The sequence below is a fragment of the Syngnathus floridae genome, chromosome 3 (genome assembly GCF_059516105.1).
Source record: "Syngnathus floridae isolate MCC-2025c chromosome 3, RoL_Sflo_1.0, whole genome shotgun sequence".
NCBI classification, from domain to species: Eukaryota; Metazoa; Chordata; class Actinopteri; order Syngnathiformes; family Syngnathidae; genus Syngnathus; species Syngnathus floridae.
Window position 1 is genome coordinate 18341009 of NC_142415.1, and position 22442 is coordinate 18363450.

A 22442-nucleotide genomic window follows, 5' to 3' on the forward strand; every position below is an offset into this window, starting at 1 on the left:
TTTTTCACCTGCCACAATCAGTATAAATATCCATGTACCTGATCTGAATCCATTATACACCTGTTTGTGCGAGGGGGATCAGGTTAAGAGTGCTGAGCCATGTTAAACCGCCGCTGCAGCCAAGCATGCATCATGTCCGCGCATTAATAGCAGGCGAGCACGCCATCATTATTAGCGCCATACGTGCCCGAGCTGCACTTCCGTGGCCGCTCTAATGGCGAGGCGGTCAGGGGTGATTTATCTGATAAACTGCTTTTTGTGCGAGGCGGGGGCTGAGCGACGACTTGGGTTTAGCCTCCTCGGCTGTAATGTGCTTCATAAAGAGGAAAATAAATGGCCGCCTCAGGAGGAGGGGGAGATGTAGCTTGTATATTTGTGTAGGGGTTGGGCAGCGTGCGCTCGAGGTCAAATAAAAACCGCTTGTGCATTGCTTTTCAAATTGGGGTCCGTGAGCCACCACTTTGCGTGTATATTATTTATTTATTTATTTATCTATTTATCTATTTATTTATTTATTTGTCTATTTGTTTATTTATTTTGTTGATTATTTATTTATTATTTATTTACTTTCATTATTATATCATATTATGTTATCTGTTAGTGTTGGATTTTTTTTGGGGTGGTCCTTGGAAAATTTTCTCCCCAGTCCAAAAAGTTTGCAAACCCCAGTTCTTGTTCCTTTAGTTGTGTGTGTGTGTGTGTGTGTGGGGGGGGGGGGGGGGGGGGTTAAGGACAGGAAACGTCTGAGCTATAACTCTTCCGTCACCTGCCTTCTGCCGCGTAAGGCATTACTCAGGATGCGGCGCAAATTGCAGCCCGGCATCCATTATTCCCTTTCAGGGTTAATATTGATGTAGATATCATTCCTTTCCGCGCTTGTCATTTATTTGAAATACTCCACGCGACGAGTAGTCCGCTGCTGCCGTGAATCAAATCAATTGATGGAGCAGTTAGCCTCGCAGCCCCCCTCCCCACCGCCACCCCCACCCCGACCGCCTGGGAGCTGCCGAGCGAGCATGAAATATTATGGAGATTGTTCCATAAAGTGATCTCTTCATCATCATTTGTCTGCAGCCTGGGTGATCCGATCCCTCCCAGCACCACCGAACCCCCCCCACCCTCTTTCCCCTACCCAACCGCTGTGCTCCTCGCGGGCGCCAGCTGTCATAACTAAATCAGCCGGATAATGCAGTCGTGTGAACACTTACACCGAGACCCCATGCACCCCCCTATGACACGGGCGGCAAACTGGTGGGCCCCATCCGATCCGGTGCATCAATTGGCCAGTGCCGCCAACCCCCAAAACGAAGCTGCATTGTTTTTATTATTTATCTATTATGTATTTTTTTTTCTCTTCTAAAAAATGTCTCCAATGAAAAGCATCCATGCACTCATTTACAGGTGAGCTGGAGCCTATCCCAGTTGACAGCGCCCAATACTGGGTTAGGATAGACCCCAATTCACCTGCAACAAGACCCCCTCCCTAATTGACTGGAATAAAACATTCTGTAGATTTAACAAACACTATCTTGAACTTATCATGTCAGGTCTTTGTTTTTTTACTCCTTGGCGGTAGGTGGTCTCCTAATGCCGTAAGAATAGCCGCAACGAGGGTGACGCAAGCGCATCCATTAACCTGAATAATGTGCTTAGAGTCGCTCCTGATCACCACCATGCCTGATACCTGACCTTTGCTCCAGTTAGGAAGAGGAGCCCTGCGACCAACACACACACCTACAGTCAGTGACAGGTTTGCATCTCGCCGATAAGGCGATGATTAATGACGAGACAAAAGTGAGTTAGTTGTCTATCGCCGCCGCTTAATGAATGTCATAAGAATAGGTGTGATTGCCCGGGTCATCCGGCGAATGGGAGCGGGAGGAGGCGGGGAGCGGGTGTCTGAAGGTGGAAGAGGGGGTGTCAGTTTGGTGGAATCCAGTAATGAGTCCACTAGAGACCCGACTGATAGCTTTGATTGCGATGCAGCGCGGGAGAGCTGCTGCAAATCTTTAGCGGGATTAAGTATCTCTTAAGGAGATCTACTTTCAGCCACAGTGTTATCAAGCCTTCAGTGTGTTTTAATTAGGCCCCAGTGCACGGGGCCGAGTGTAACATGGCGCACGGCAGCTAACATTGTGTGACGCTGCTCTTCATTCCAAGTTAGAGGGGAGCTAGCTGAGCTACCTTAAAATGAACTCGGAATGGAAACCAGAGTATTCTGCTGCCCCCTGTGGTTAAATATTATGCGTCGGTCTCATTATGGCATCTTTTTGCACATTTATATAAGTTTACAATTTTTGGCCTTTACTAAGTTTTTGAATACACACGTCTGACACAACTTTCACAACTTGCTGTTCTCTAACAAGGAGCTGAACAGGAAAATTCTCGTGTTTGACCAATGACTGTACCAATAAGGTTCCTGGTTCACTTCGAATTATTCTTCAAATGATACTTAAAGCCCTTTTCACACTGCACTTGCTGATTGTGCAGGATCACAAAACAGTACGGAAAAAAAATCGAGTGTGTCCTATTTGCTAGCGTGTCTATATTTGGCAGTGCTGACATAGCAGCAGCAAGAATTGAAAACAAAGACTTTTTCTACACCCAAGACCCCATCCGAGTGGTCTCTAATTGAAGCCTACAAGGGGGACACCCCCCAGCCTAGCCATACACCCACAATTAGGTCCTCCATCCATTACTGATGAAAGGTTTGATTAGAAACTGTGCCGGAACAGAACAAGCAGTCCATTGTCATTAAACAGCACTCCGAGCGAGTCAAAACAAAGCAGTCGGACATGCATTTTAAACATCCTGGTTCTGATCGGGGTCCGGGCGGGAGCAGATGCTGAAGGCTTGTCGGCAGACAAGACCATCTTACCTGCGGGCCTTAATGACTTGCAGCGGGAAAGAGAGACAGACACAACGGCTTCGGCACGCAGGAAACAGATGTAAGAGATAAATAAAGCAAGTGGACCGCGGCCATGTCGGGCCTGGGTATGATGAGTCAAGCGGGGCCTTGTTCCAGTTATGACCGCCGGCGTTTTATCAGGAAATATGTACTCACATGAAAGCCACGCCGCTCGGCGAGGGGGGCTAAACGGTATTAGCGGCCCGCGGCCAATCAGCTGTTGCCTAGCGAGAAGATGATGCATCGTTTCATATCAAAAGCCAAGCTAATTAGGAGCGGATTGTTCATACCGCAATGTGCATTCATACAATATGTGGAGGTCCATGTCACAGATTGACGAAGAGGAGAAAGCCAACACCGCCACTGGCAACTTCAACTATGCTGACCTCCAGTGGTTTATCTTCTTACCTGGCAGGTGCACTCCAATAAGTCCCAGCTCCAAATCCTACACAGCTTTTGTGTTATTTTATACCAATTTGTAGTATCTCCTGTGTGTGTGCAACCTCTGGTCACCATTTTCTGGACCGATTATTCCATGGAAAAAAAATGATCTGTTCCGAGGTCAAATGTTCTTCTTACTCGTAAAACTTCTATTAACTCTATGGACACATTTTAAAGTTATGTGATGTAAATCTATAACATAAAAAGGTAATCTCTGTAAAACGAAGAAAAATCTACTCACCCTTTGAAGACCTCTGATGGGGCACATTTTGGGCGGGAAAACAAAAATGTCTAAGGAAGAAAAACATTTGTTAGTTGAGCTTTTAAAGTCACTTTACAATCAGACAAGTTTGAAGGGAAAGTTAACTTCTACAAAAAAGTAAAACAAAGTCAAAATACTACCTTTCGACTGAACTCTAAACTGCGTCACTGAGCAGAAGCTAAGTGAATTTTACTAGCCTTTCAAATTCAGGATATACTTTAAGGATATATTCATATATATATTTATGTATGTATATATATATATATGTATATATATTTAAGGGTCCTTTGACACTATACTCGGATAGTAAAATGTAAAATATTGGGCGAGAACAACTGGTGAAACTATACTTGGGTTCATACACACGCTAGCTAGCAAAACAGTTCATTAGCCTTATGTAGCACATTATAGTAGCGCAGGTCAAGACTGGGAGGCCACCGACAGATTGTTTTTAAGGCCAGCCCACTCAGCATACAGCAAGTCCTCAACTTTCCAACCTCCCATTTTGGATCATCCCAGCCTGCTAAATAAACCATCACATCTTTTCCAACGCAAAATACATAACACGCACATCACTGCGTGTTTAATGTGTGCACTTCAATCAGACAAAAGCCGCCAGCCTCATCAGGCTTAATGTTCTTTTCAAAGCCACAAAGGACATATTATTGTTTTGTTTTTGTCAAGTTGTGAAGTGGACAGAGGTCCATATGTTTAATCAGTAATGTTCCTTTAATTGTGGCCCAGATGCTTGGTGAGGTTCCAACATGCAGTTCATATTTGTGCTCATGCAGACTAGTGGTTACTTTGTAGAGAGTTGGCCTTTAATAATCCTCATTTGCATCGGCACCAAATTGCTTTGGATTTTTCCACATGGGGAAAAAAATTGGAAATCGGACAAACTGGAACCATCATAAAACTATTCTCAAGTGTATAAATAAATCAGAAGCCAAAATATCTTGAGCGGGACATCACGGCTCAATATATCACAGTGATTATTATGGGGATTATCATTATGAAAATAGGGGGAAAAAATGGTTGACCAGTGTAGGAAAAAAAGACATCACCCCATCAACTCAAGGGTGTCAGGCACCATCATTTTTCTGCCCCCACCTGACCGTCATGCTCATTAAAGCAATTATCAATAACAGACAAACAATCCACTTCTGGAGTCTCCGCTTAGCGTTTTGTGCAAAATCAATACGTCTCCGTTGCCTGTGATCATCCAAGCCCAAAAGACGGAACAAATTTGCGGTATGATGGATGACGGCTGCCGTCATGTGGATTATGTAATGGGCTGGATGATAAGGAGTCGCATGGACTTCCAATTAGGACGTGACTATTGTCTGAAAAGATGAGCGGGGCTGTTATTGAACGTGGACATCGGCAGAAGTCAGATGAGTGACAGGCGAAATTAGGAACAAAATGAGGGTTTGATCCCCGGAGCGTCCAATCAATCACCTTCATTGTGCGCTGCGCTGGACGACAGTTGGCTTCATGCCCTGATCAAGTGCACAGATTACCGCGCTGAGCAAAACAAGCTGGGCCAGTGTCGTGCTTTGACATTGCTGACTGACGGTCCAGAACGTAGCGGGTCACATAGCGAACCGACTTTCATTCGTTGTCGTGATCAGTCCAGCGGTTCACATTTTAGTGCTGATCATAGTTGCCCTTTGATTGGCTGCCAATGAGACCACGGTGTCGTGATTCACGTAGCTGACGATCGGCGTGAAATCAATTGTCACTCACTGAATCGGTTCGGGGCGTGATCGGTCTTTTTGGTGGTTCACTTAGATGACTGCAGAGGATCGGACATGTAGAAATTGATGAATGGATGGCAATGGAGGGTGTTAAGGCAGCTGAATGCCTCCTCACTTTTGACCTTGGGTCTTCACACTCGCCAGCGATCCATCTTAATGCTCGCCGCCGGTAAAGAGGTCAAGACGGAGGAGAACATATCATTCAGCGTCTAATCATTCCATCAAGCCGGCGACGCGGTTCGTGTTTGCGAAGTGTCGGGGAGGTGGACCCCGGCCAAACATGAGGTGTCACGCTGGGCGCCAATGAACGGACAATGGCGATCCATCAATCTTCCACGCCGGCTTGTCTCCCGACCAACTACAATGTCCATCTCGGGCCAATTTTCGCCCTTGGGCCGACTCATTCATCAGCCCTGAACTCATTTGCAATCGGGCCGGCGCGTTAAGAGGAGGGAAACAAGAGCGTGTTGAGCGTGAAGCTGTCCAATGACGGGAGCTCACAAAATTTTGATCAAATCGCAGCGTGGTTGCTTGACATTCAAGCTACGGCTTGCGGAACCCCGATGGTTCGGGGTCCCCAATTTGAGGACCGCCGGCTCATCGGGCGCACCAGAACAGATGCGCCGGAGGGAATTTTTTCGGGGACCCCGTCAGTCGGGTCACGGGGTTTAAGTAAGAGTGAACGTCGTTTTAAACAGAGCAGGGCGAGCAGCTGCTGCCGCCGGGTGAGCGGGCCCCCCGACTATTATTTTCTGCAGGCCCCCCGACTTTGATGTTTTAACAATCCATACATATTGATTCAGACTGATAATAAACAATTTGATTAGCCTCTTTCAACGGGGGCTGTCATTTCAATCACTCGCCCGGCTCCGACGGAGTGGAAGTGAGTGGCCAAGGTGGGAGGGGACGCGGGGTGTAGCGGGGGACGTCAGGGGGGGGACAAGAAAAGGGAATCCAGCCCTGATTAGGCCTCCGCCTTTGGTGGATTGGACAAGACAGCTGAGCTGCCAGGTTATTAACTCCCTCAGAAAATTCTCAGCCTTCTCTCAGGCCCGCCTGAATACTACGATCCGGATCGATAAGCAATCTCCGGTGTGTACCAAATGCCTGCTGGATTCATTTGTCTCCCGGCAGCCTCGCCCTCCAACGGACAATACACCTGCGCCCCCCCCCACCACCCCCCTTATGCCTCAGCCTCCTTTCCTTACATCGCTCACGTTTCACTCACTGGAGTCTCTGTCACTTTTTAAATAATGACCCCGAGGGGGGGCGCGTGAACAACTGCCTACCTCTATTTCATCACAGTGAGTCGCTATCCCGGCTGGGCCTGCAGGTCACCCAGCTGTCTTGGGGGAGGTGGGCGACACTAACTTAAGGGAGAGGTGAGGAGAAAAGGGGGGGTAGAACATGTGTGTGTGGAGAGGGAGTGTCACGGCAGCATCAGGAGGCACAGATGTCCCCTCGGTATGAACAAACAGCCCCTTGACAGGCTTCTGGTAGAAGTGTACACACTCCATCAGTTGTTCACAAACTTTTTCACTTCAAGAATCAGCACATTGAGTCGAAATCGATCCAGATGCATACAAGTCAGCAACGTGAATCACTACAAAGACAGACGACACCGTGGTCGGACGGACAGTCAATCTCAGGGCCACTGTGAAGGCCACTACCACACAACCACTACAAAGATTGACGTTGCAAGACAATTCCGATATTTATTTTGGTATTTGACATGTACTGTCGGTTGTTAAATGTGGACATGAATTGGATCAGATCAGCTCTTGACAAACGTCAATTATGTGAACCATAATTAACGACACTGGACAAGGAATATGAACCACTACAAAAGTCAAACTGGATCGTGATCGATTAATTGCAGGGAGACCGAATTGATCCCTATACTCAGGTGAACCACTACATCGAGCAAATAAACTACAGGTGGCGAGTTAGCTATGTGAACCGCTACAAAGACAAACAACAGGCCAGATGATCACAAGGCAATAAGAGTGCATCGAGTAACAATCGTCAATCATGTGAACTAGGGATGTCACAAATTATTGTCTCGATTATCGCATCAAATAATCCGCCATTTTATTTTAGATTAAATTATAATAGTAATTGTTGTTTATTTAGTCATTTAATGATTATGAAAATAGTTAATTTTATAAACGATTAGTTGTTGATAAACCGATTAATTTTGGTGTGAGTTTTACAGCTCACTTTTCAGGACTACTTTGGTCCCGGTTTGGGGTGAGCAGTCTTTGTAAGACGGAGGAGATGGATTTACATAGTGATTGTGTTTGCTGATTTGGCAGGGCTGAAGCCGATAACTTTTAGTGATCCGCAGCATCATTGATCTCCTTGATGGATTTATCGACGTGATGATGGGCGTCTTCAGGCAGCCGGCCCCTGCAATGCTTGCGAGGCTGACACCAAGCAGCTACCTGCGCGTGGACAAGCCTCGTCTCATTTCTCTGCTTTGTCTTGTCGCTTTTTTTTGTCCCCCCCACCCTCACCGGCGCAGACGCCCCTACCCTTTCCTCCCGGAGGGAATTGTCCGTCAATGAAGGCTAGCAAGCGGCACATTTCTTAATTGTCGGGGAACAATGCACGCAAAGGACAAACGTGCCGGATGTTTGGACTTCCTTATCACAACCATCCGCTCTCTGAAAATTACAAAGTTGAGAGGGAAATGCAATTATTAAAAGGAGCTTTGTAAATATTTTTAATATGCATGCAGGAGACAGTAAGTGCCTGTTCTCAGGCAAAAGGAGGAGGAGGCGGGACAGACCAAACAGGAAGTCCCTCAAAAATGTATGCCGGGATTTTTTTTTTATTTAATCAGTCAAAGATGGGCCCACTCATCAGTGGTTGATTGCATGTCTGGGTTTTTTTTCCTGTACAAGATCACAAGCCGGGAAGAAAAATGAAATGATGCACAACAAGGCCGTTTTGAACCGTTTCACCCAAAAAAACTGAAACGGCGACATGGAAGCTACCCACTGTTCTTCCATCTCATTTCGTAAAGTCGTATTTAGTTGTGCTTCACATCTGTGTTCCATTTTCTCCCACAAATGCAAACATCTACTGTATTAACTTCAAATTCCTGAAAATAACAACTAATATTTCTACTTTGTAAGGCTGCCTTCCACCAGGCGCTTCCTCTCCTAACCCTCTCAAGGTCATTGGTAATGTGGAATCTATAAAACATCTCAATGAGGAAAGTTATTTGAATTCTTCCCCTTTTTTTTTTACAGCTTGTGGCTTACAAGTTCCTATTTCATGCAGTTTTACAAATGAATCCTACTACACAATGTTGAGCGTATGTCAGCAGATGAAATTACTGACGGTAATTGCTCCCATGCCAGGTCTCACAAGCACGCACACACGCACACACACACACACACACACACACACACACACATTGCATTTCCTCACAGTATTTTTCAGAACAAAATGACAGGTAAGCTTGTTCTTCTGAGAATTTGATATTAGTCCAAAGCATCATTAAGCTTAGTTAGAAATAATAATAATTTCACTGTTTAGCTTTCCTATTCTACGTATCAATAAAATGAAATTTATTTCTTTATTTCTTCTCATTTTGGACCGTCACCAACTCCCACGTTTTTGTTGCAATATTACAAAAAGCTAACATCAAACCTGACAACATTGTCGTCTTGTTTGAAGAATACAGAACCATTTTTTCCATTCCCTTTAGCTTTCTTGGATTGGAAAAAATAAATAAATCGAACAGTCTGCCCAACATGTCACTCCGTGCCCACTCAGCTCTCATCGTTGTGTCTTCCTGACAGTGACGCTAATGTGCGAGTAGGTGAGCCGCCCTCAGGCTTCTCCATGTCCACGTCCAGCTCCATCTAAATCACCGCTTGTCATCACAAAGTCATATCACGCACACATGACGTGGACACAGACGCCAGTGGCCATGACATTAAACCTGTCCATTGTCACTATTACACCCACCCCCTTCAGACCTGTAGGTGCCTTCCCAGCTGCTGAAGCTAAGCGCATGTGACTGGCCTTAGATTCGAAGCGGACAGCAGCACACCTCCACCGGCCTGAATGCATTCTATAATTATCTGCCACACCTTGTAGCAGGAAGTACGCCGCGGTGAGAGTCCGCCTCCCTGTCAGCCAAATGGCTTTCATAGTGACAAGGTAGTGGAAGTAGCTCGCAAGGGGATGAAATAAGATTTAGATAGAGTTCCAGGGAGAGGAGAGAGGTAGTAAGGAGAAAGAGGCGATTGCAGGAAAAAGGTGGGGAAAAAAATCCCATTTGATTTTCTTTTCTTTTTCAATGTGAAATTCGTTTTGTCTTCTACTTTGTATTTACAAAGCTACATTTGGACAAAAGTAGTGCTTCACTGCAGTAGGTTAAAGTAATTATAAGCCCCTTGGCGTCAATGTTGTGGATTTTTTTGCTATTTGCGGCGTGGCTTGAATTTTTCTTGACGAGCTGAAACAAGATTTTGTTTTCCTATAAATAAATCAGGGCCGTTTCCGATAACCGCTTCAGATCTGACAATTTTCTTTATGAACATAAGTGTCCTTTGTGACGTGACGTTTGTTTTCTTTGACCTCCCTGCAAAAATGGATTTGTGGGTTAATAGTAAGGAATATCAATTTATACTTTTTTCGATTCACGTAATAACAGTTTATGTAATAACGATTCACTTGCTCTGTGTGTGATTAACAAAAATATAGCTACTGCATTTCATTTCAAGCATCTGCTTGGAGTACCCTTCCAGGGCGATAAGCAGTTCGGCTCACATAAACATCATCAACAATTATTTTGGATGCGTCAGAGCTGATTGGATGGCAGGGGCATCAGCTGCTTCGGGCCGATTGATTTGTAAGAGAGGAAAAAGCTAATCAGCAAAGAGCGGCCAATGGCTGCGCGGGAACATCGCAGAGATCAGACAATTTGAAGCAAATCGATGAAAATATTCTCTGATTTGCGGGCGTTTCGATTGGCCGCCGTAAATCGGGCGTCATAGCGAGCGGCCAAGTTAGTTTGCAATAAAACAAAGTGGCTGACAGGCAAACTATAAGAGATGAATTAAAGGTGCGCGAGAGGAAGTGCCGTCTGGCGTGGTAATGAGACAGAATTACAGGCCGCGCATTCCCACTTGCTTCCCTTGCAGGAGCTGTCAACAACTAATGGGTTGCGGCAAGTGCCGCTATCCGTCATCCTGCTTCCCGTCGCACATATTTACGCACTTATTTATCGCCTTGATGCAATATCATCATTTTTAATGTTAAACAGCCTCCATTTCCCCCGCAGCCGCGCGGCCCTTCATCACGAGGGCCGGATACGGACGCAAGCGGGATACGGCCCTGGCTGAATCAACATTCATTAACGGTTGAAGGGCCGCACCTCGATAAACAAGCCGGCTTCAAAGTGGCTCGTTTTTTATGCGGCTTTATTTATTTTTAAAAGAGATGAGCAAGGAAGGATGTTTTTTTTTAATGCAGGAAAAGTGCTTGCTCATCATTGAAGAGCTGATGTTGAGTTGTGTGTCGCAGCAGATTTGAACGTGCGCTCTTCCAACTGGACAATAAAAGCAGTAAGATCCATAATTTTAATCCAATAAAAAAAAAAACATGTATCTGTAAGGTTAGCGTCATATATTGGTGGTCATCAATCATGTATCTAAAAAATTTAAGCGGTATTTTGACAGTCTACGAAATATTCATCTCCATATTGGAAGTGTCGAAGAAAAAGCTTTTCCCGCCACATTTTGAGCCGCATATTAATATCAACAATAAAGATTTTGTACTCCATCTTGGCCAGGCATCAATGGAGTCAGTCTTAATGGAGCGGGACGAGAGTAATGATGGCGATGCTAACCTGCGCGAGTGCTTTTGATTCCATCATCCTCCACGAGGGGGTTGGGCAGCTTTATCAGCACGACGTAGCTAAAGTGCCTGTCGTTTCATCATCCGCAATGTCAACGAGAACTCCACCAAGGTTGAAACGTGCATAGAGTGTATGTTTCTTAGTTAAAGTCATTTCTTGCTTCACTCAACAAATCTATTAGAAACGAACGAGAAACAAAAACTGTTGAAGTTCTGACTCAGAGAAAATGCTAAATTAGCTAATGCTAGCTAGCAACTAAAATAAGATTTCTAACAGAAGGTAAACGTTGTTGGAATTATCTACTTACGTAAAGATACCTGATGATTCCACTAAAGTAGAGCAACCAATTATATGAAATTCGTTACGTCCTAGCATGGGTGATGAGTAGCATTAGCGTGTTAGCGGTACAGTACCGCCTCGCCTGACTTTGCTTACCCTTGGAAAGCTTTGCGCGCCCTATGATCTAACATCTGAAGAGCTGATAAAAACCCTTCTGTTGCCTCAAAGCGGCTGCTGGGCTTAACATTGTCAAAAAGCTTTTTTTTTTTTTTTTAATTCTCCTGCCGTTTCAACCTCCTGTGTATATTTTATTGAGCTCCTCTCATCCCATGGCGCTGCCAAAATGTATTTCCGAGCTCATTAACACATGACATGCATGTAAGAGGGGAGAAGGAGGGGGGTGGCAGCAGCAGCAGTCAAATGATTGTTTTTTTTGATATGCAGCAAGCTTTTCATCTTTTTTTTCTTGCTGGAGGATTAAGGGAAGTTAATGAATTATCCTCGTCGGGGGGCCGAGAGACAGTGTGTGCGCGCTGCACTATCCCACGTCTCATAACACCCGAGCTGTTTGAATGTATCGAACCGAGAGCGGGCCTTGAATTTTTTCCCACACCGATCATGCGCCGACCCGCTTCAAGTCGGTCACCTTTGCCTGCCTTCGGAGATGACGACGTGAAACACTTTTGAAAGGCTCCCCCGAACGCCGTTAAAGGCGGCCGTGATCCCCTCGGAGGGAGATGGTACACCGCTGATCTTTAAAAGGAAAACGGCGGAATATGGCTGGAGGTCGTCCGCCTCGTGTTTGCACGAGCGCCATCAAATGCACCAGCACAAACGGTCATAATGCGCCGAGACCTTTACTATTTTGAAAATGAGCCCTCGAAGGCGCCGCGGGAACTCAAATTCATCCCCCAAGATGTTTCTCGTCACTTTTCTATCATATAAAGCAAATAGCGAAAGAAAATGTGAATTGAATCAAGAGGAAAATTAAAGCTGAAGGACAGCAAAGACGGATTGATGGAGGTCGAATGGCTCAGCCAAACTTAGGCAAGGGACGTGCTGAGAGACATTTGAGCATTTTCTCAAAATGTAATTAGCAAATAAGCTATAACAGTTAGCCTAGCTTAGCCTGTATTTCACCACATCATTGTTTGAGTGGTGCACTACACACTTTTTCCTCACCATGTACGGTGATCTCTAACATTTTAAAAACTGTTTTGACTAAAGTCCAGAGAATGACTGGAGTGGCCCTCTTTTGTAAGCAAAGCTTAAAAAAACAGTGTTGGGTTTCAGTACACTTGGGTTCTCCTTTTCTCATTGTTTTGAGCTCTGGCAAGGGTTGGAAGGGAGGATATGTACTTAAAAACGCTTCTTGAACTTGAGGGGACAAAAGAAACATCTTGAAAAGTAGGATAAGATGGAGTTATTTGTTCTTGTTAATGAGGCCAAGCGTGCAGCGCTCAACGAAAGAGGCTTTGGGTCGCCTTCATGCCTCAGCAGCCTGGGAGAACGAAACATCACCAGAACTTGTGAATATGCGAGATTTGTATTTACATTGTGGTTAGCTTCTTTTTGTACAAATATGGAAAAGTTTTGCATCATTTAGTGTCCTGGGGCAACATTTGCAAGTCAATATTAATTGTGTTGTGCTGAATTAATGCAAGTCATTATCAAAACGTCCTCTATAATGACACCGAATGTGTGTGTGCATGTGTGTGTGTTTAGAAGATAATAGAAGCCATTGATTTGTTTTGGGGGGGAGAGAAAAGTGTGAAAATGAAGCGCCCCTCACGTTGCTTCAGCAGGAGAGTAGAAGTATTGACCCATGTTTTTAATGAAGGATGATTTAGATATGTCTAGAAAAGAAAAGGAGGGTATATCACATTATCATCACGTCCAAACGAGGAAAAGAATATTTTTGAAAGTAAAGATTAACATTCGGAAAACAAACCGCTGAAATGTTTAACGAAACTGTTTTGCGAATGGAGCAACAGAAATACATTCGCTAGCAACTAGCTTAGCTTAGTTTAGCACAAGATCAGATAGTGAAAGAAAGCTAAACAAAAAAAATATTGAAAGCAAAATAGGACAAATGTTATCAATGGAAATGACTGCCATGTTGTAGAATCCCAAATTGTGTTCAATGCTGTTCCACTCTATTCCTGTAGATGGCGGTAATGTGCATTACAAATGAATTGTTGTAGCATTGATACCTATTCAAATAAATGTGAAATGAAACATGTCTTGCTTACTATATGCAAAGTCCTACTATCAAAACAGAAGAACATTACAACAGACAGGAAACTTTAGATTATATGACAACAAGCTGCAGCTACATTTATACTGCGATGTTGGGCTTTAAAACAAATGTTTGTGTCACACTTTCTCTTAATGCTTTGCTCGTAAAGGACAAAAGTGGTCCATAAATGGCATCAGAAGAGAGACGCTGCTCACAAGTCTACAGAATCCTCCATCTAACAACTACAGGGTGTTTGGTGGCGTCCATTTTTAATATGCGCGTGTCCTATTAGGCGCTTTTAAGTGTGTTTTGATAATTGTGCTTTTGTACTTTTATGGTCCTCCCGTCTATTCCCACTTCAATTTCCCCTTTTATCGGACGTTTGAAATATTGATCCCTGACAGATAAAAGCAAACACCATAATCTTACCCGGGTGAGCGGAATTCACACGGGACCCCCCCCCCCCTTCCTTCAAAACCTTTATTACCTTTATTCGTCAACACAATTTGCTTACTGCTCTGGGATGTTTATGTCAGTGTTTGAGTCCTACGCCCCCCCCACCATCACTACCAGCCTTCCTTCCATCCCTCATGACATTTTGCAAAAAACGCAGCACAAAGGGGGGGGCTTGCGAGGGGGCTCCCGGGGTGCTTCCCATGATTGCCGCTGCTTAAAACGCTGTCAGCGCTGTCAAGGATAACAGTGATTTATCTCCATAGCACTTTATGGAACTTGGTGTTTTGTATAAAAAAAGGAGGGGGGACAAATGCTACACCCCAATCAATCATGTTTTGATTTTTATATAAAACACACACGGCAAAAGAAGATGGTGTAAATCTCACCTGGATGGCGCATCCTGTCATCGTAGTACTGATTGAAACAGACTTCCACCAAAGGCCTGTAGGTAGCGCTATTGAGGCCATCAAAAGAGCCAACTGTCATAATGATGGATGCTCTCTACAAACAGAGGGAAATTTCACTTAATTGGCAGAAACGTCCTCACAAGATTTGAACTGCCACTTTGTTACCCTTCTGACAAGTACAAACGAAGAAATTAGTAAGTTCTGACCGGTGAAATCTTGCTAGGACGTCTCACAAAAGTTTAAAAAAAAAAAGAAAAGAAGAAGGTCAAGAAGGACAAGTTTAAAAAGCATCAAGAGTTTTTCTTGTCAACCTTCGAGTTTTAGCCTGATGAATTGCACACATATTAGGCGGCCTGTCAGCTCGAGTGGTCCTCTGAGCAAAATGAGCCTTTTTTTTTTCTGTCCTCCTGTTTTTCCCCTTTTCAGCTTTGCAAACACTATTTGAGATTTAGTGCAAACATTTGAGCGTCGGCCTCGCTGTATTGACTGCCCTTTGACAAGCGTAATCCTTTTCTTCTCTGCAGTCACTTCCATCGCGCGATCAATCAAGGGCGTCAATGATGCCCCCCGCGGGCCGCTATGAAGTGCAAGACGCCGAGCGTTCGATCGGCGGCGGCCAGCCACCTTGCCGACTTTCGCCATAATATCGTGATTGATTCATCTTCAAAGATATCTTAAGTGGTTGGCTGGATGGGCTGTTTTTTTTTTTTCGGTCTACTGCAGTCCTTTTCATTACCCCCGCTCGCCATCCTTTAAAACTGCAACACGCATCAAAACTGGAGGTAAATACACTGCTTTTGCTTTTCTTTTATTTATTTGATTTATTCCTCTGCTTTCAACTTTGAAAGACAATAAAGTAGAAAGGAAGTGTGCTCTTTGAACACCGATTGGGTTTCACCACTACAAAGTAGAAAGAAGATAACAATGGAAAAGATTCATCTGCTAATAAACTGACTTTTGTGCCGGCCGTATTCTTGTTCTCTTGTTAAAAAAAAAAAAAAAAAAAAAAAAAGACCAAACCAACTACATTAAATAGAATGGAAGATCTAAGGTCCATTACATAATGGACGCCTGTCACCCTCACATTTGTTGGTTTATAAAGAAAATATATGCACAGAAAATTTCAATAAAATTATCTTTCCATCATCCAAACCACTCATTTTCCCAGTGGGAATACTTTTAATAAAATCTTATTATTATGTACATTTTTCAAAAACATGCATAATAATTTTAACTTTATTTTGATTTACCTATTTTTTCTTATTTATATATCTAATGTTTTTTAAATATATATTTCATTTTTGTTAAATATTACATTAAAACAATTCAACATTTTTAATATAAATCTATTATTCTATGAAAAATAAATCTAAACATATTTAATGGAAATGGAATAAATTTGATTCCTAGGCAAATTTCCTACATTTGAAAGTAATTATTTCAAATATTTTCATTAAATTCAAATTTAAATTGAATTACTTTGACTTCTAAAAACATTTCCCACCAAAGGACATACTTTATATTATATTTATTTTACTACAGCAATTAGTGGAATTTTGTTTTATTGTATAATTTATTCTCATTATAAATGCATTGAATAAAAATAAAATGTGAAGGCGGCACCGTGCACATTGTTTCGCACGCCCGCCTCACAGTTCAGAGGTCAGGTTTAGGGTTCAGAGGTTAGATTCTGGGTCCGGCCTATTTGTGTGGAGTTTGGATGGTCTCCCCGTGCCTGCATGGGTTTCCTCATCATTATCATACTCCTCGCATTGACCAATGTCTATTAGTGTGCTGATGTGTACCTAATAAAGCCTCCACTACTAAGAATCCAAATTATTCTGCCGCCACCTGACATTTAATGTGACTGTCACGCGTGTCAAGCGAGTAACACAGCTTCCATCCCGGTGCTCTTTTGTCAATGAATATGAACGGGATGAGAGCATTACAAGGCACAAGTGAAGCCCACACAAAGGCGGCGCAAGCTATGAAGGCAAGTGTAGTCATTACAGCAACAGGCGACGGTGTCACTGACCTCCAGATTGCACTATCTTGTCTCTTTTGTGTCGTCCCATTGCAGCGCGCTCATTGAGTGAAATTGTATCTTTTCACTTGGCCTCCCTTAAAAAATGTCCGCGCTATTGAGAGCCACTGAAGCATAGTTCTTTTTTTTTAATGCCCCCCCACCCCAAGCTGCCCCCCCTGTCTTACTGGGAGGTATTTCATGAACAGCTGGGTCCCGGGAGAGGAGAGGTTAGTGAAAGAGGCGCGCTGTGTATAATTCAATAATTATCAGGTGTGTGTGTGTGTTGCGCCCCGAGATCCCCCCCCTCTCCCGAGACCCCCACTATTGGCAGGTGTCAGGTGACAGACAGGCCGTGTCACTGGCTTTCTATTGGAGCGGTCACACTTGCTCCCGACATTAACATAAGCCGATGAGAAACACGTCTGCTGGAGACAAGCGCAAACCTCAGCGAGCAATTGTAAAAATGAGGCGGAAACCGCAACAAAAAGATGACTTACACACGTACCGGTCCATTTTATGCTAGCATCAGTATTATGTCAGCGTGTCTGCGGCTCTTTATGCATCAAGCAGCCGTTGCACTGTGGTTACACTTGAATACATGACTGCACTCTTGAAGGTACATTACAGGTAAGTGGGACACTTAGAATTTGTCGTAAATGATGTCCACACAATGTTGTAAACAAGAACTTAAGGATGGTCTTCATTTAACATTCTACTTGGAAAATAGTTGAGTAAGCTTGTTGCGGTCTACTCACGTCTGCAAATGGGTCTGAGCAGAATGCAGGAGGGCGAAGGAGAGAGATGCCAGTGCTTGGGGGAGGTATCAGCAGTGGGAGGTGCGGTGTTAGCCTGGCTCTGTCGGGCTGGGTGGCGGATTTTTTCCAGCTGTGCCCATCTGAGGGGAAAAGCAGACGTTAGTTTGCAGTTTCCACAGTCAATTGCTTCCCTGCAAGAGGTCACGGTGATCACAGACTCGTGATGGAACCTATGGAGAACTTGTTCCTGCTTTGTAAACACGGCTTGTTTGTTATGTTAAGAGATGCTGCGGAATGATGTCTGGAATGAAAGTCAGATTTTTATAAGGGAAAACTTAATATTAAGAAATACTTACGTTATGGTTGGGGGAAAAAAAATCAGGAGAATAAGGATGGAGTTATTATATTTTTAGAATAAGTCACAATATAAGAAAAAAAAATAAAAAATGTTAAACTGAAAATTCATAATTTTATGATTTTTTGGGTTTTTGAGTCCATACTATGAGAATAAAGTTAGTATTTTGAGTGCTAATTTTCAATAGATAACAAAATGCTACAGCGCCATCCACTGGATGTGCTGGGGCACTGCTCCCTTTGCCCCTCGTGCAAAATCCCACTGCGAAGTCCAAATCAAATATTTGTCTGCTGGTGTACAAAGTAAACCCCGTGCAGTCACAACTGAGGTGTCGCTTCGGTCCCCCGGAGCCAGAGGGGACCCCGAGGAGACGCGCTATTGATCGGCGGTGGCCAAGAAAGCCAGTCGCCATCAAAGTCGTGACAGTGGAACTGTACCTCATCGATCCCGCCCTATTATTAATGGAGGAGGGCTCCACCGCTAGACCCTCTTGACGCTTCCCACGCTGACATGACAATCAAGCAGATTATACCAAACACAATTATGATTGATATTATCGCATTACGCCTGCCACAACGAGTTCCCTTGTCGAATTCCTTCGCTGGGAACAAGGAAGTCAAATATCGGAAAGGATATTGTATGAAGTAAATAAAGCGGGTTGAAAGGGTACGCCGATATTAACCACACGTTTTATTGGGCCCCTCGTGAACTCAAAAAGTCTTATGTCATAAAGTCAGGACACTGTAGACTTAACACACTGTACCAAGAGTGCTTAAGTGAGAGGCTAAGTGTAATTGCGAGTACATATTTCCTCATAAACCATGAGGAGAACATTAAAGCTCTAATAAGAATGTTAGTTTTGCTAATGAATTGGACATTAAAATGGAACTGTGGTGCAGATGCAGATTTAATCCAATTTGCTGCGATAATTGGAGACTGAAAAATTCCCGAGAAAAGACCCCTGGCAGCAGCTAGCGCCGAGCCATAAATCGCTGTCATCCTAACAAGACAAGACGGGAACCAATTTGAATGATTTTTCTTTTTCTCTGAGCAGATGATCACTGAGAGGAAAATGAATTTGACCGGGCTTGTTGTTACACTTTAAGCCTCATAAGGAGTGACTTCTTCCGTCACGCTAATCCAATTGGCAGTCACAATGATCTCCACAGAAGGGCACGACTTCGGAGCCGTTAAGGAGGCGTTCCGAGGGTGAGCCTCGCATGCGAGCCGGGCCCAGATACGTCCCCGTAATTGAATAATAAACAATTCCCAAATCGCATTATAGTCCTTCGCTGTAATTGCGTTAGAGGAAACCACATAATAATAACAAAAATGGATTGAAAGCCGTATGTTGGTCACGGGCTCAGCAGTGGACGCTTCTCAGTATACACGCAAACAGAAATGTAAATGCAAACACGTGCACTTTTAGCTTATATTAGTGAACCCTCGAGGTGTATAGACTGACGCAGGACAAGGTATGCTTGAAATATCAGTGAACTCTCACCTATTCACGGTTTGCTACATTTCTTTGTTTATCGTGTTAGTGGAAATTACATGGCTATAAAAAGCTCAGGGTAACAAAATTTGTCAACTCTTATTGACATCATCAGGCCGTAGCCAATGAGAGCACACGAGAGGGGTTTAGGTAAATGTTTGAATGATTGACATGGAAATGAAAAATTACTTGCAAAATTCCATCTAATCAACTGCAGTTTAAATATTTATTAAAGAAACAACACCCCCTCCTCTAAAAAAAAAAAAAAAACATATCAAATGCCCGCACTGAAAAGCAGGGTTTGTGTTACAGCATTTACAATAATGGCTTCTCTTCATCGCTGCTATTTGATGACATTTTTCTCCAACATTTATGCTCAACATATGGCGCATATTACATTACCGTCATATTGTCTTTTGGCCATATCAGCTTCCTTGCGCTTGACGTGGCAACATATGCTCTCTCTCTTGACAAGTGCTCTTATCACACCAGCAAGTGGAAGACTCTCACTCGTAGCAATTAGCTTTCAGCAGGCGGCCTATAAATATGACAAAGAAGCATGACCTTTTTAATGAATTAGTTGTACATAGTTGGGAAATACACAATACATACATTTTATAAATAGTTTAGATAGCTATGTTGTCACAAAGGATTAATGGGGATTATTTCCCACTATGTTATAGTGGAGAAAAAAACTTTTGTCTGGAACTATCCTGCAATTGCTGTATAACATTTCACCCCCTACTGGTGGGAGGTGGTACTGTCCAGCTGGATAGATACATAAACAGCCCTTGTGGGCCTAACAAAAGGCACAACGCAGGCATTTCATTGCTCCATTGTGCGATTATGGCCGGCGGCCGCTGTGAATGTATTTATTAGTTTGCAATACATGTCTTTTCCTGTTGTCGCCGGGCTTGCCAGGATAATGTCGCTTTTTGTCCCCCCCCCCCCCCCTTGCCCAGTGTGAACGGCGCCTAGGCTGCCAGCTGTCAGGCCCGATACTGTCTCATTTGGATTCCCAGCCCGCTCGCTGAATGCCTAATTAGATTTGCCGTTTTCAATGGGCTGATTGCTCTACAAAGGCGCCGACAGCATGTCGCGCTCACGTTTCACAACTGTAACAATTAATAACCGCGCTAATTAGCATTGCGCGGCTGCCGCAATTGATTATGATGCCACTCCATCAACACGTGCGGATTGTTATTAATAAAGTGCTCTTTGCCTGATCCGGAGGCCGGTTATTAATTACGTAAATTAGCAGGGTAGAGACGGTAATCGAGTAAATCGCCAATAATTGATCTAATTTTTAGTGACCGTTCCCAGCGGGACGATGTCAGGCGTCCGTCCCCCGAGCGAAGAAAAATCACCTCATTAGCAAAAGTTTAATCCACATCATAGACGTTAAACATGGGCCAGCTTTAAGGTCATATTTGAATGTCACAATCATTCGCCATTGATCGGTTGTAAATGGAATCAATGTCATGTTTGGAGAAAACAATAACGGCTAATGGATGGGCCCGAGAACCAACAGCTTTATCGGATAAGAGGCGTAACAGTGTGGACTCTTCCACTTTCATAACTCATTATGTCCATAGTTAGAAATGTCAGGACGTGGCCAGTAAGAAGCGATAAGCGGCAGCGGCAATTAGCAGAGATGGGATCAAGTCACACGTGCAAGGCTCACGAAAAGTTAGCAGAGTGGGCGATCATTGTCCGATTTTTTTCGTTTTTGGTATCGATGGTATCAGCAGGCTCCATGAATGCTTATTAGCTAAAATAATGAAGAAACATGAGTATAAACATTGTTTGTGCCAATTTTAGAATGTAAAACATGGCGAGAAATTTAAAAAAACATCTTCCCACCTCCAAGCACCACCTCTTTGCACTTTAATACTCAGCACATTTCTCTTTGCAATCTACCTGGCAGCACAGCAACCACTTTCATCATCCGGTGCGTGTGAAATTTCACACTCATTGTTCACAACACGTCGTTTCATATGCAACGCACCCCCCGCCCCATCCCAAACTACATCTTCTTCATCCGGCATATGAAATCCTTCCATTCTTGTCCGCTCGCAAACAAAAGGTGCAGCCAATCATCTGCAAGCCATGGCAGATACAATTTTCTCTGAACAATTTGACCGCGTTAAGAGGAAAATTGCTTTCAATATAGGTGTTTTTCTTTTTGAAAGACAACAACAATAAAAAGATAGAAATGTAATACGTCTGTCAGCATTGGGAGAGGAGGAGGAGGGTGTTTTGGGGAGGGGAGGGGGGGGTTAGGTGCTTACTTGTAATATCAGCATCTGTGCCAGACAGTCGCGCCAAATGAATCCCACTTTCAACATAACAGCCAGGCGTCACATGAAAACGACTGCGGCCGACAGCGGTTGTCAACCGCACGCTCGCCGGTGCTGACGGCGAATTGTCATTTATTACATGTCGCGCCTCGCCTCTTGTCAGCTTCTCTTGACTGTATTGATTTGCAAAGCCGCGGCGGGGAGGTCACGCCGAAGTATCATCTCATGAAATGGCGCGCTCGGGTGATGACTTTGGGCCCGATGTACTAACGGTAGTAATTTTGCAACGCTAAAAGTTTCTTCGAGCTTTTCCTCTTTTATTTGTCAAGCCCTGAGCGTTTGAAATGTTGCGGCCCTAAGAGCATTCTCTGATTCATTAAGTGGCTACTGGCAATAATGAAGGCGTGGCAAGTGTGGCTCTTTAGTTTGACTGCGTTCTTGCAGATGAAGTGCACGTCGCTGACTGGCGTTATTGCGCAGGCAGGCCCGTGCCGCTGCCTGTCAAAGTCACGCGAGGATCACTTTATCATCGTTTGTCTGCGCCGTCTGACACCATCGAGCGGGGGGCAACCCTCGGGGAAAAGCTTTTTTTGACTAATGTATCACATCGGCACCGAACGTAAGCCACAGCTGGGCAAAATTAATAACCAAAATACATTTGTTCTTCAATGTCTTTAAATAAAAAAATAATAAAAAGGACATCACTATAAGTTGCTTAACTCCCCGGAACACAAAAAAGGATCGTGGAATTGTGATTAAAGTTAATATTGCACCGGAAACTTGTCGACAATGTCCGTTTGCAGCTCATAATAAGCTCCAAAATGTATGATCAATAAATATGACGGATGTTTTAGAGTTGCTTTAATTGATGGAAGTCTGATTAC

At 43.9% G+C, this 22442-nt stretch overlaps 1 protein-coding gene across 4 annotated transcripts in view; it reads right to left on the minus strand.

The window, feature by feature from the left end:
- The window catches only part of LOC148400908 (uncharacterized), a 54539-nt gene extending 34741 nt beyond the window's left edge, over positions 1-19798 (minus strand). For all 4 annotated transcript variants that reach the window (XM_088372099.1, XM_088372097.1, XM_088372098.1 and 1 more), the window contains exons 1-4: positions 19661-19798; positions 17409-17548; positions 14607-14721; positions 3591-3640 (exon numbers count right to left, since the gene is read on the minus strand). In XM_088372099.1, coding sequence (XP_088228225.1) covers positions 3591-3640; positions 14607-14721; positions 17409-17548; positions 19661-19682 — 327 coding nt within the window. In that variant the 5' untranslated portion in view covers positions 19683-19798. The remainder of the gene's footprint in view (positions 1-3590; positions 3641-14606; positions 14722-17408; positions 17549-19660) is intronic.
- Positions 19799-22442: the final 2644 nt, after the last annotated feature.